The 12,504-nt window shown below is 42.7% G+C and overlaps 1 protein-coding gene across 1 annotated transcript; it reads right to left on the minus strand.

Moving 5' to 3' along the window:
• Positions 1 to 1,282: 1,282 nt before the first annotated feature.
• Positions 1,283 to 10,366, minus strand: TASL (TLR adaptor interacting with endolysosomal SLC15A4). The gene is made up of 2 exons (XM_038158831.1): positions 10,180 to 10,366; positions 1,283 to 3,393 (listed from the first exon to the last, which is right to left on the minus strand). The coding sequence occupies exon 2, from the start codon at positions 3,390 to 3,392 to the stop codon at positions 2,517 to 2,519; it is 876 nt and encodes a 291-aa protein (XP_038014759.1). The 5' UTR covers position 3,393; positions 10,180 to 10,366; the 3' UTR covers positions 1,283 to 2,516.
• Positions 10,367 to 12,504: the final 2,138 nt, after the last annotated feature.

A 12,504-nucleotide genomic window follows, 5' to 3' on the forward strand; every position in this document is an offset into this window, starting at 1 on the left:
AGGGCTCAAAGTGAAATGGGCATTTATATTTAGGTAGAGAAAAGAAAATAAGTGTATGTGGGGAAGAAGTGGCTGATGCTGTCTTTCCAGAATAAATCAGCTTCTGCAATGATTATGACCATTTTATAAAATAAAATAAAGTTAGTAGTGCCAGCCTGACAACAGGAAATAAGATCCATCCTTGAAAGTCAGCATGACTGCAGTAAGTGATTTGCTCAGAAGAAAGCTGCCTGAGAATGGAGTGGTTTGTAGTGGATTGATAAATATCAAACATGCCTTGCATAGGCATGAAGTACATGTACCATGAGTACATTTAGGGGTTGTTGTTCTTCTCCCCTGCTGTTCTCTGAGCGCTGCCCCTGGCTCTGGCTCTGGCTGCAGCCCCTGACACAGCAGCTGTGGGAGGTTTCCTCCCGGGTTTGGGCAGAGCTCTTGGCCCCTGTTCTCCAGCTGTCCTCCCTCTTTGGTGCTCCGCTTCTGAGAAAGAGGACATGGTGACCAGGTGCTGCCCAGGTGTCTGGGGGGGAAATGGAGACTGGGATTTCTGAGTAGGAGGCGATAAAATGCTGCTCTGTTTGTGCAGGATGAGGTCTGTGGAGAGGGGAGGGCTGAGCTCAAGAATCGATTGTGTCCTCTGATGAAGGAGTCAGATCTTTCAGCGAGGGTATTGATTTACGCATTCAACTCTGCAAGTTGCTTTCCACTACATCTTTTACAACTGAAGCTCAGTGATGTGAATGTCAATAGGCATGAACAAAAGCCTCACGTTTTGAAAAGCCTGAATCTGTATCTGTAGGATATAAAAGCTGTTACATTTCCTGCTTTTGCTCTCCTCTGGAAGTCATTTTTCCAGCTTGTTGGTAATGGATGTTGCATGCAGAATGTATGTGTGCCTATGCATTACCATGATTGTTATTTTCCCCTAAAAATAGCCCTTTTTAAAAATATTTGTAAATAGCATTTGATCACAGTCTAGAAATATTGCATGACAGAAATTATCTGTCTTGAATTGCTGAATAATAGTATTTGGGTAGGCTGTTATGGCAACAGAGGTATACCCTTTGGATTTGAGCATCACAGGTTCTCATGGCAACTTTTTTTTTAATACATGCACATGCAGGAAAATATGCTGGGCTATCCCAGTAATCTCTGGAAAAACAGCAGCAACAGAATAAACTGACATGTTTATCACCTTACATTTGTTTTGAAATATACATAAAAACCTTCCTTAAATAAAAAACATAAATAAATAAATCAGGGGGGAAAGCACACAAAGGCCAAAACAGCACTGTGGAAACAATAACATGAAATAATTTTATGAATATTTAGAATAAATTACTATTTATATTATACTGATACTCAGAACTTCAACCAATGATGGATTGGCATTGTCAGTATACGTTATGAACACTCAGAATAGGTACCAACCCTTGCCATTAGGCAGCTCTGGTTATTGTTTTTTTTCTTCTTCGTTAAGACTTGCTGAAATTTTACAAAATAGGACCTTGTATTGGAAATGCATCAAGTTCAAATAAACTTGATACAACAATCCTAACAAAAGAAGCGTTCAGTCACGGTGTCAAATGCTCCATTTCAGCTTTTCTTCTGCATTCCGGGGCACTGTTCACATTAATCCAGTGGGCTTTGGAGTAGCCCTTTTCCTTTAACGTGCAATTCTTATAACAAAGGTAAATTTTCCTTCCTCTTCTCCCTTTTTTACTACTGGTGTCCCCACACGACCTCTCCATGGTGTCAGGTGTGTAAATAAGCCCCTGGCCAAGGTGATGTCTGTCTGTGGTCACAGGTTCCCAGTGCTCATTGTGGGGGATCAAGTCAGTGCAAAGCACAGGGGTTTACACACACACTCCGGAGGATGCTGTCTCTGGAAACAGGGCTTGTGCTCCACAAAAAGGGATGGTAACTCTTGAACAGGAAGACACTAATTAAATAATTAGGGTTAGCATAGAAAGAGCTGTTAACTGTCTATCCCTTCATATCTTTAAGAACAAATTGTAAAACCATCTGTGAGGGATGTCCTGAGGTAAAGCCCTTAAGGGCAGGGAGGTGAACTGGATGGCATCCTAAATTCTTTATTCCTGTAGCTGTGCCAGCACTGTGCTTGCTGGTTTTCACATGAGTGTAAGCCTGTGCTAGCGCAGGCCCAGAGGTAGGATGGCAGATGCCAGAGACAGGAAATTTGGAATGATACATCAAGTATGTGGGGCAGAAAGTGAACACCTGAGCACCTGGGAGAGTTTCATATGCTTTAAGTAATTTTTTCTGTGAAACTTTTTTAATGTCTGAGGTTCGTTAAAAAAACCTAAAAGAAAAAAAAGTAACTTACTGGTCCACAATAGGAGCTGCACAGCACAGGAGTACAGGTAGTTTTACTTATTTAATATGTACTGAAAGGTTTTATTTAAGTGGAGGATGGTAAATGCATTTTTATTAAGCAGAAAGTATCTTAAACCAAAAACTGACTTTGAAGAACATAAACGCTTTCTAACATTCAAGCACTAAGCATTAATGTGACTATATTGGGAAATATGCAGAGTAGGCGTGCTCATTTCTGAGGAAATCTTCCCACTGGCTATTTGTAAGAAGCGGCTAATGACAATGTCTTTGGCCTTGACAGTCTCCATGTTCCTCTCCCGTGATATCTGCATGCTGATTTGATCCACGTTGGTCATGATCAGCTCTGAGGCCAGGATCTGGGTGGGGGACGCCCTGTTCACCGTGCTGTCCATGATGTACTGCTTGTACAGTTCCACCAGCTTCTGCTCCAGGTAGTCGTTCAGGGCGGAGTCGGAGAGGGGCTGCTGGTGGGGCCCCAGGCTGGCCAAACGCCAGCACGAGGAGTGGCCCTGGCCCGGCCTGCGGACGGGGTCACTCACTGGGGGAGCCTTCACCGACTCCATGGCGGGAGGGATCTCTGAGGACTCCAAGAAGGGGCCGATGCCGCTGTCACAGGCAAAATCTGTGGTGACCGAGCTAATTGGCACCACGTAGTCCCCAGCTATATGCAAATCGTTGTAGTTCTTGCAAATGCTCTTGCAGGAAGGTGGAACCAGGTAGGTGACTTTTTTTGTCAGCTCCTCACAGGCGCGCGTAGCTGGAGGCGGCTGCCCTGTGGGTGTTGGGTGCTGCGCAGGTTGCGGGAGATTATCCTTCTGCCTTCTGCTGTGCTTGCTACCTCTAGAGCAGACTGAGGAAATGCACTTGCCAGCGGATCTGCATCTCTGAAGGAGGCTTTTTGCTTGTGCTTCGCCTGTGGAAGAATAATTAATGGACCTCATTTCATACACCCCTTCATCAGGCAAACTCTCGTAGAGCGCAGGGTTCAGGTCTTCCCAAAGGTAGGTGATTCTGTGAAGGTAACCTTCCGACAGCATCCTTGTCCAAGGGAAAGGAACCACCAGCAGACACAAAAATGATAAGAAGAAGTTAATTACAAAAAGTTAATTTTAAACTCCCTGAGCTGCGATTGCACTCGCCAGTCTGTTACTAGCTGCACAGAGATGTCTCCAGTTTGGAGGTGAACAGGAGTGTCTCTGCCTTACAGGGCAGTCAGTGAGTGCAGTGACCAGCTAGTGTCCCTGTTGTGCTGAATCTCACCAAAGCGTATCTTGCATAACACAACGTGTGGCACATCCAATGCATCCAATGGAAGTGAGTTGTGGAGAGAGGGACAAGAAGTCTTTTGTTGTGGAAAGGCTGCTGTAATAGCTTACACTAAAATGCATCTAGTTTTGCCCTGGAGTTGATTAAGAAGCCAGAGATTTCCCCCTTTTTTTCATATGCTTTCAAGAAGCCAGGTGTTTCCCCCTTTCCCTCATATGATTTGAAGCAACTTTTGTTGTGTGTGGTTTGTCAGCTGCCTCTGAACTATGATGCTTTGAGATTCATATTGAGAGTATCACCCCTCCTGTTCCAGACTAATCAACAACTGTAGGTGTGGTTCCTTTTTCATTAAAAAATCTCAGACCATTAAATTTGCACTTTGCACTTCTGCATTGCAATCAGGATGGAATTAATTGTCTCTGCCTTTTATACATGAAAATATCAGTGAAAAAAGCAAAACATTTTGGAGGCATGATTTATCTGGCCTGGTTTAGACACCTAAATCAAAATGAAATGAATTGTGTCCTAGATTTGCTTATCACTCTCCAGTTGCTATAAAAGGATCTTAAACTAGATCCTAGACACAGATATCTGCAGTGCACTTTTGAGGAGACAGATTTCAGTGCAATGCATGGGAAAGTGCACATTTCAGAAGTACTCCAGCTCACTCTTCCACTGTAGGATTAGCCATACCACAGCTCTGGAATCAGTTTTCATTGCATTTCTGCAAAGGCACAGTTGGGTTCCAGCAGTCACTAACTCTCTCCACTCTCTGAGCAGGCAGCTCAGACCCAAAAGCTGCACAGAAATGTTAGTAATTAAAGACAGGATTTACCAGCAAGGACACACATGCTGCACATCAGTAAATGTTCTGCCCAAGCTTTGGCAGCTCCACTACCAAAAAAAAATGTTTTAAATCCACCTCTGTCTCTTTTTTTTCAAAAGATGTCAAGGATACAATCAATGGAAAATATGTTCCAAAGAAATTGTCAGGTCCAGCAAAGAGAAAGTAGATTTAAAGTAAAAATAAATTAAAATTTAAAATATTAAAATATTTTTTTCTTTATATACTACAAATAGTCTTTTCCAAGAGTGAAGGGACTCTCATTTCTTAGTAAACTTTTCATGTGTCACAGTTGCTAACGCAAAATGCTGCACTAATAATTGTTGGCTAAATCCTGTCTAAGCATGGAGATAGACTTTGCATAAATGTTAGGGAGGAGATAATGTGAGAAAAGACTTTCCTTGGGGGGAGGGGATCACTTCCACACCATGAAGAAGGTTGAAGAGAAAGGTGAAGAGAAAATAACCTTCCCTCAGGCAGAAAGATTAATGGGAATTTAGATGTGTCCAAACACTTGCTTTGGTGACCCTGGATTCTCTCTGTTGCTGCCAGTTGTGTGAGATTTCCCACAGGCAGTAACATCTAATTAGAAGTGACCTATTTACACAGAAGGGGGAAAATCATGTTTGGGGCTTGGCAGTTCTTGTGGTATGCTGCTGTTGTCTTGCTTTGGCTTTTAGCTGTAATTAAGGTGCCCCCATAGAAATCTTAGCCCGATGTTCGAGCTGCTCAGGTTATCTACTCTCTCTTCTGCTTCTGTTCCCCCCTTTTGCCGAGGCTGTTCCCTTCCCTCCACCATCCATGGCCCAGACGTCTTTATTCAAAGTCAAAGTCACCACTAACTGTGGCTAGCTGGAATCTGGAACTGTTATGCATTCATTTGTATTTTTTTCATTTGTTATTTTTAAGGCGGATTTGGAGAAATGAGTGGAAATGTAACATACAGCCTGTGCACTGCTCGACCAACACAGGCAAAGGCGGTTGTGTTCAGGCAGCATGTGACACTGTGGTCTTTCCTGCTCCCCAGATGTGAGTTGCTTCTGCCATAAGGTGCTACATTGAAGGAAATGAAACTGTTGGTTTCATTTCTTTGCACTGCATTCTGCTGTGCTTATTTTAGAAGTGTTGGAGCACACTGAGACAGGAGCGGAAACAAAAGAATTGGCAAATTCAAAAATATTAGGGTCTCATTGTGCTCAGAGTTGTGGGTGTTCTGCTGAATGAGTTACAAGATTGCCCTCTGAAGCTGGCAAAGGCTGCCACACTAATCTGGCTCTTCCCAGCTCTGCAAGGAAATCTGAGAGAAGTTTTGATAGGAGTGCTGAGAGCATGAACGCAGAAGGGAGGTGCATGTATCTCTGGTGTTTCCTGTCCTAGTACTTAATGTAAGATATACCTCTGACGAGTTATTATCCCATCATTCCAACTGTCATACAACTGTGCCACCTTTAATTTTTGCATTTTAAATCTGATAAGGATTGCAGTATTCATTAATTCTGCTTTCTCGTGCCTCTTCTCTTAATCCCTTCTCCATGCCACAGGCACACACACACCAGGATTCCAAGGGCACAGAGATTATATCTGATGTCTTTCAATATTTGGGTTTCATGCTCCTTAAATCCAGATTTCACTTGCATCTGCCTGGAAATAATTGCGTAACTTTTTGTTGCACAAGGAAAACCAGTCCCTTTTACAATTCTGATCTGACACATTTTGCGTGTAAGGTGAACAAAAAGAATTTTCCTTGTGTTGCTACTGCCCTGGCAATGGGCACTGACTACACTCTGTCTAAGCCTAGTGTAGATAGAGGGAGAAGACAGCCTGGTTTGCACTGTCTTTTCTATCTGATACAGTCTTTATTACAGTCAGATTATCTTAAAAACTCCTATGTCTTGCTCAAGGTTTTTGTTCAGTTCTTCAGCAGAAGAAAAGCCTGAAGGCAGGATGAATGTTTAAGGTCATATGGAGAATCCAGGGGTATTTCCAGTGTGTGGCAGCAAATTTGCTAGGTTGTAATGCTTGTAGACAGTGCCAATGTTTGCATAAAGAACTCAAATTACAGTCTGAGAGCAGGAAAACAGAATGGGAGTTCTTGGCTCAGGAAAAGCAAAACAGTTACGGAAAGCCTGAGAAGCGTGCACAGAGATAGGATAAATTGTGTCCTGTTCAAAAACCTCAGCAGGACGAAAAGTTGCTAGAGAGAATGGAAAGAACATCGTGCCCACTGGGATCACAGCTCAGTGGGGAAAGGAGCATTCTTCTGCATTGCAAAAGGAGAGGATGGAAACTCAGAAGAGACAAGCTTGTGTTGGATATGTCTGGCTTTCAGATCCCTGACCAGGGCTCTGAATAGCATTACAGTTGTGCTGCTGGGGACTGGAGCTCGACTCTTATCACAGAGTTCTAGCTGATTTACTGGATGGGATCCCAGATGACAGTCTCCCTGTCTTGAGGGAACTCAAATCCTATGGATCTGTCGGTAGTATTTTTCCCCTATTTTAAGAGACATTTTTCCAGTTTGTGAAGATACGGACAGATCCCCTCAGTGAAGTGTGGGATCCACCTCAGATTGCCAGACACACATGCAAGAGCCCTGGCAAGCAGGATAGTCTGTAGAGCAAGCTTACAAGCATTGCAGGACCCATATCTCACCTTCCCCTGGGGCTAGTGTGGAACAGCTCCCAGGAAGCCTCAGCCCAGCCAGTGTGGGGAAACCAGGACAGTGAAGAGTGCAGTAAAATGAGCTGTGCACAGGGGTAAGTAGAGCCTCTCCTTAATGCCTGAAACCTACAGATCTTTGGTGTCTGAACCTCATTTGGCTTGGGTAAAGGTAATGCTAATGACACCAAATTGTGTGGTGAGATGGACACATTTTACAGGGGGACCTGCACAGGCTGGAAGGTGGGCCAGCAGGAACAGCATCAGGATAACAAAAGCAAGTGGCAGCTCCTGCGCTGGATGACACAACCAAGGAGCCCAGCACAGGATCTGTGTGCCTGGAGAGCCTTGCTGAGAGGGACCTGGGGGCCCTGGTGTACAACAAGGGGACCCTGAGCCAGCAGAGCAGGGCTGCAGCAATGAGGAGAATCAGATCCTGGGCTGCACCCACGGGGGCACAGCTGCCTGAGATAGAGACAGGATCTTCCCACTCAGCATTTGTCAGGTTGCCCCTGGAGTATCCAGTTCTGGTCCCAAAAAATTCAAACAAGATGTGGACAGACTAGAGACAGCCCAGTGGAGGGCCAAGAAGATGATCAAAGGGCTGGAAAAGCTGCTTTGTGAAGAGAGTTTGAAGGAGTTAGGACTCTTCTCCCTGGAGAAAAGAAGACGTGGGGAAGGGGACAGCTCATCAAAGTATTCCAGTGTCTGCAGCTGCAAAGAAGACAGAGGCTCTCTCTTCACAAGCAGCCCCATGGAGAAGACAAGTGGCAATGAGCACAAGTCACATTGGAATAGAATCACAGAATCACATAGGTTGGAAAAGGCCTTTAAGATCATTAAGTCCAACCATTAACCCAGCACCACCATGTTCACTGCTAAACCATGTCCCCAATGCTCCCAGGGATAAGGGGGAAGAGAAGGAAATTTTTTACAGTGAGAACAATCAACTACTGGAATAACCTCACCAGAGACATGGTGGAGTCCCCTCACTAGATGTTTTCAAGGTGGGATTGGACAAGGTTCTACCTAATCTCATCTAGGCTTCCTCTCCCATGAAACGTTGGACCAGATGATATTTCGAGGTCCTTTCCAATTTATGCTTCTCTCTGACTATAATTCTGCAATAGCACTGGCTGCTGTTTGATGTAGGAGTGGCTCACTTTGCCCACAGCAGAGGAGAATATGAATAGCCAGAGGGTGGTTTTGCACAAGCATCCAAATGCTGCCCACTACATTTGTCACTTGCTCTCCCTGCTGCTGCTGCTCTGGAAGATCTGGGCCCAGGAGAAGCACCAAGAGGCTCTTCAAGCAGCCACTGTGAGCCAAACCACTCTTGTCCCCTCCCCATGTCTCTCTTGACTCTGATCTTTTCTTCTTCCCAAAGGAGAAAACATAAGCCCTGTTCATCTTCTTTATTCACACATCAGCAGTTAAAGAGATGCAGAAAAGCTGGAGTACCTCAGCCATGGGGGAGCGTGGGCCAGTTCAAGGAGAACAAGGAGGTTTGAAAGAATAATAATCTTGTATATCAGGAGTATGAGGGAATCTGCTGGAAGGACAGGCTAAAGAAAGCAAGAGAGGAGACATCTTCCCCAAGAAGTCTACTATACTGTTGAATGCTCTTGTTATACAAATGCCTACCAATTTTGATCATGCGAAATGGATGGCAATCAGTTTCAGGAGCATTCAGCTTCTTTAATTTAGAAACAAATAAGTTCTCAGTATATTTTTGAGTGCTGCTGTATCTCTAAGTTGAGTTAGGAGGGACATACTTCCATAAAAATACTATGAAAACTGAGGTGGTAAATATAGCTTCTTGAGCTCTCAAAGTTTTCCACCCAAGTTTGTTTTCCATCCAGCTCAAGTTCCTTGAAACATCATACAGACCAAACCTGGTTCATCATTTTCCATACTTTTCTTCATCATCTGTGTCTATACAAAGCTGGTTTAGGACTCCATCAATCTGGTTGGATAGCATTTTACATCACATCCCCACAGCATGAAATCTGAGGCAGGAAAGAATCGGGCTCCACATTCATAAGGAAGACTTGACTACATAATATTTCTACCCTGTGCTTTTATCATTTTCTTCCTGGGGTGGAAATCATTTCATGTCTCTGGATGTCTGTGTTAATTTTAATGAGTTGTTAGCTGTTCTGACTGAACTACGTGTACTGCAACACTTTGAATCTAAGCATTTGAAGTAAAGAGACAATAAAATCCACATGAACTCTTACAGAAGAGAATACACTTTCTAGAAAAGGAAAGAATAAATGGTAAAACAAGAAAGACGGAAAAGGCTGAAGGTGTTTCCCAGAAGGAATGAAGGAAATGGTCCACAAAAAGGCATTGAAATCTTAGTCACGTTTGTTGTAACCATAAAAAAGAGGGGAGAGGAAGCATGATGTTCATGTACACCCTTGTCGAGCTGTGAATTTGCAGCAAACCAGGAAATTCACTGAGAATTGGAAAAATGTGTTTCTTTGTTTATAATTTTTAACATCATCATGTTCTCAGAGAAGTCTCATCTTTCTTATTAACTTTTTTTTAAAATATGATGGCCATATTAATATATTTTGGTGCCTATTTTTATTTATAATCTACAAATAGAGTACTCCACTTGGAGGACATTACTTAGTACAGTAACATGCACAGAAATTTTAATAACAATATCTTAATTATGATAAAAGGAACACAGCTAGTAAGGCTCACTTTAGAAATATTCTGAAAAACCTGTTTAGTCTGACTTTATGAAAGTCTTTAGAAGTATCATAGGAAAAAGTTTTTCATTTTGAAGTCTCCTTGCAACCACAGTTGGTCATGGTTGTGAAGATGGCACCTTAGAAATGTTCTCATCACTTCTTAAGGCAGCAGAAAGGGTCTGTGGGCAGAAGCTGAGACTCTGCAAACACATGTGCATTCAAAACAGAAAAAGTGCATTCTCATTCGACCAGCTATCATCTGTGCTGCCACACAAACAGAACCAAGCCACTTTGACTAGCAAGTAACATTTTCATACATCTATATAACGTGCAGTATATTTTAGTTCTTACCTCCAAAGATACAGCAGCTGACCAGGTACAGAAAAATTGATGTCTTCTAACTAGTTTGAAGCTTCCTTTTGAGTCTGTCCTACCCCAAAATGCAACGTTCTGTTTTTATTTCCTTTTTAATTACACTTCTAAGATAACATCTGTTTTACTTCTAATCCTCTATAGCACAGAAGTATAGAAAGAAAGTCCCTTAGGGAGATGAGGGGGTTTTATAACTGACTGAACTGCAACACGCTGAACTTGCTTCCTCTTTTATGTCCAAATGAAACTTCATTGTGAAACTGTGTACTGTTAAAATAGCTGATTGCAACACTCTCAGTCCAGGCAGATGGACTGTTGTAAGAAGAAAAAGCCCTGGTGAGTCAAACGCTCGGAACAATCTTAGAGAAACTGTTCATCTGTTGGCAGCTCACAGTGAGCCCCATTCCAGCCATTACTCTCCTTTCAGCTGACATGGTGAGATATCTTGACAGCTCAAGACTGTCAGACCAAAGAGGTTGGAAGAGTGAGATGCCAAAGCAGAAATGCATTGCACAGCAGGCCTGCTTTGTTGTCTGCAGACCCTTGTACCTATAATTTTCCACCAAGCAGCACAGTACAGCTGCTTTCTCAGGTTTTGCTTTGGCAAACTTGACAACACTTGTCAGGACAAAAGAAAGACCTGAAAGTTTAGGCCTTGTCTGTTTTAGCACTCAGTACCATACCCAGGAAGTTTTTCTTGGGAGGGGCAGTGGATGAAAATACCTGGGGCAAGCAGGAATTCATCCACCAAGTCTGAGGTGTGAGAACAGTGAATATGGCTTTGAGATTGGTGTTGAAGTATTCTTTAAGGGCAGGAGAAAATACTGTTTGAAACACATAACTGGACTGTGAATTGATCCCAATAGGATAGACAGAATTTTCTTTAAAATGCATCATTATACATCCATACATTGCAATAATAAGAGAAATATATTAGAGAGATATTTTAATTCTCAGTGAATTCTAGCTTCCTCATTCAGTACCATGTGTTTTTCTCAGAAGCCTCCAACTCTGCCAGCCAGAAACAATACTTCTGTTAATGTCATTTTCCTAAATATTCACTAGGATGCAACATATGATTTGGGCTAATATCAAAGACTTCTTCCAAAATCTTCTTAGGCATAGGCATGAAAAAGGTACAAGTGTCATTCTGTGTTCACTTACACATTTGTAGCTGATTCATACAGCAGTTTAACAAGTGATATTGCACCCAGTCATATGCCATGCTGGGATCAACAGCATCTAAACAGCACAAAAACTGGACAACACTGGCAGTTTAATGCAAGTCTCATCAGATATCTTTGCCGTAAAAGTTCTCCCTGCGCGTCCTAGATTGCAAGGCAATATGTATTTTATTTGCCATCTGTTAGGGGTGTGGCAGTTATCTTCTGTTAATTGGGCAGTTTTCTTTATCTCTTCCACAAACCAATCCTCCCTCTGGGGAGATAACTTCTATTAATGGGCTGTTGAATGTCACTGCATGGCTGATAAAAATTACATTATCCCGTTGTGAGATGCTCTGCCCCGAGGGAGGAACCAAGCATTCCTGACTGGATATAATCTGAGATTTTGGGAACAGCCTTTCCACTGGTTTCCCAGAAGAGCTGTCTTTTCCACTGGATCTTCAGAGGAAGAGTACACCCTTCTACAGGATCCCTGCTCCAGCAGAACCACACCTGCCTCTCCAGGAGGACTGCAGCCACCATTCCAATCGGACTGCTACCAACACTCTGACCAACAGGGTGTCAGGTTGTATTCTAAACTCTGTCAGTGTTGTTTTGTATCACTGCATTGTTTATTATTATTTTTTAATTTTCTTCCATAATAAAGAACTGTTATTCCTGCTCCTATGTCTTTGCCTGAGAGCTCCCCTTAATTTCAAATTTATAACAATTCAGAGGGAGGGGGTTTGCAGCTTCCAGTTCAGGGGAGGCTCCTGCCTTCCTTAGCAGACACCTGTCTTTTCAAACCAAGATGCTGTGGAAACAAAGCTACTGTCGTAACAGACCAACTCTTTTATGCTTAACATTAATATTAATATTAACATTATTGTAATTTTTTCTCTGATCTCTCATTTGTACTATGGACCAATCTCAGGCCTTGTCACATTTATACTGGCACTACGCTTTTTTTCCATGTTTCCTTACCTGGATGAAATGCATCGAGGAAAGCAAGAAATAAATCTCTGTGGGGTTTTACCTCTTCTGTAGATCTAGAGAGCTCCATATTCACCAAAGCTCATTATTTCTAGTTAGACTATTGGGAAGAAACTTTGGTAGTATAAAAAAGCATTTCTGTAAAGAT

Source organism: Motacilla alba, chromosome 1, assembly GCF_015832195.1.
Source record: "Motacilla alba alba isolate MOTALB_02 chromosome 1, Motacilla_alba_V1.0_pri, whole genome shotgun sequence".
Lineage (NCBI taxonomy): Eukaryota > Metazoa > Chordata > Aves > Passeriformes > Motacillidae > Motacilla > Motacilla alba.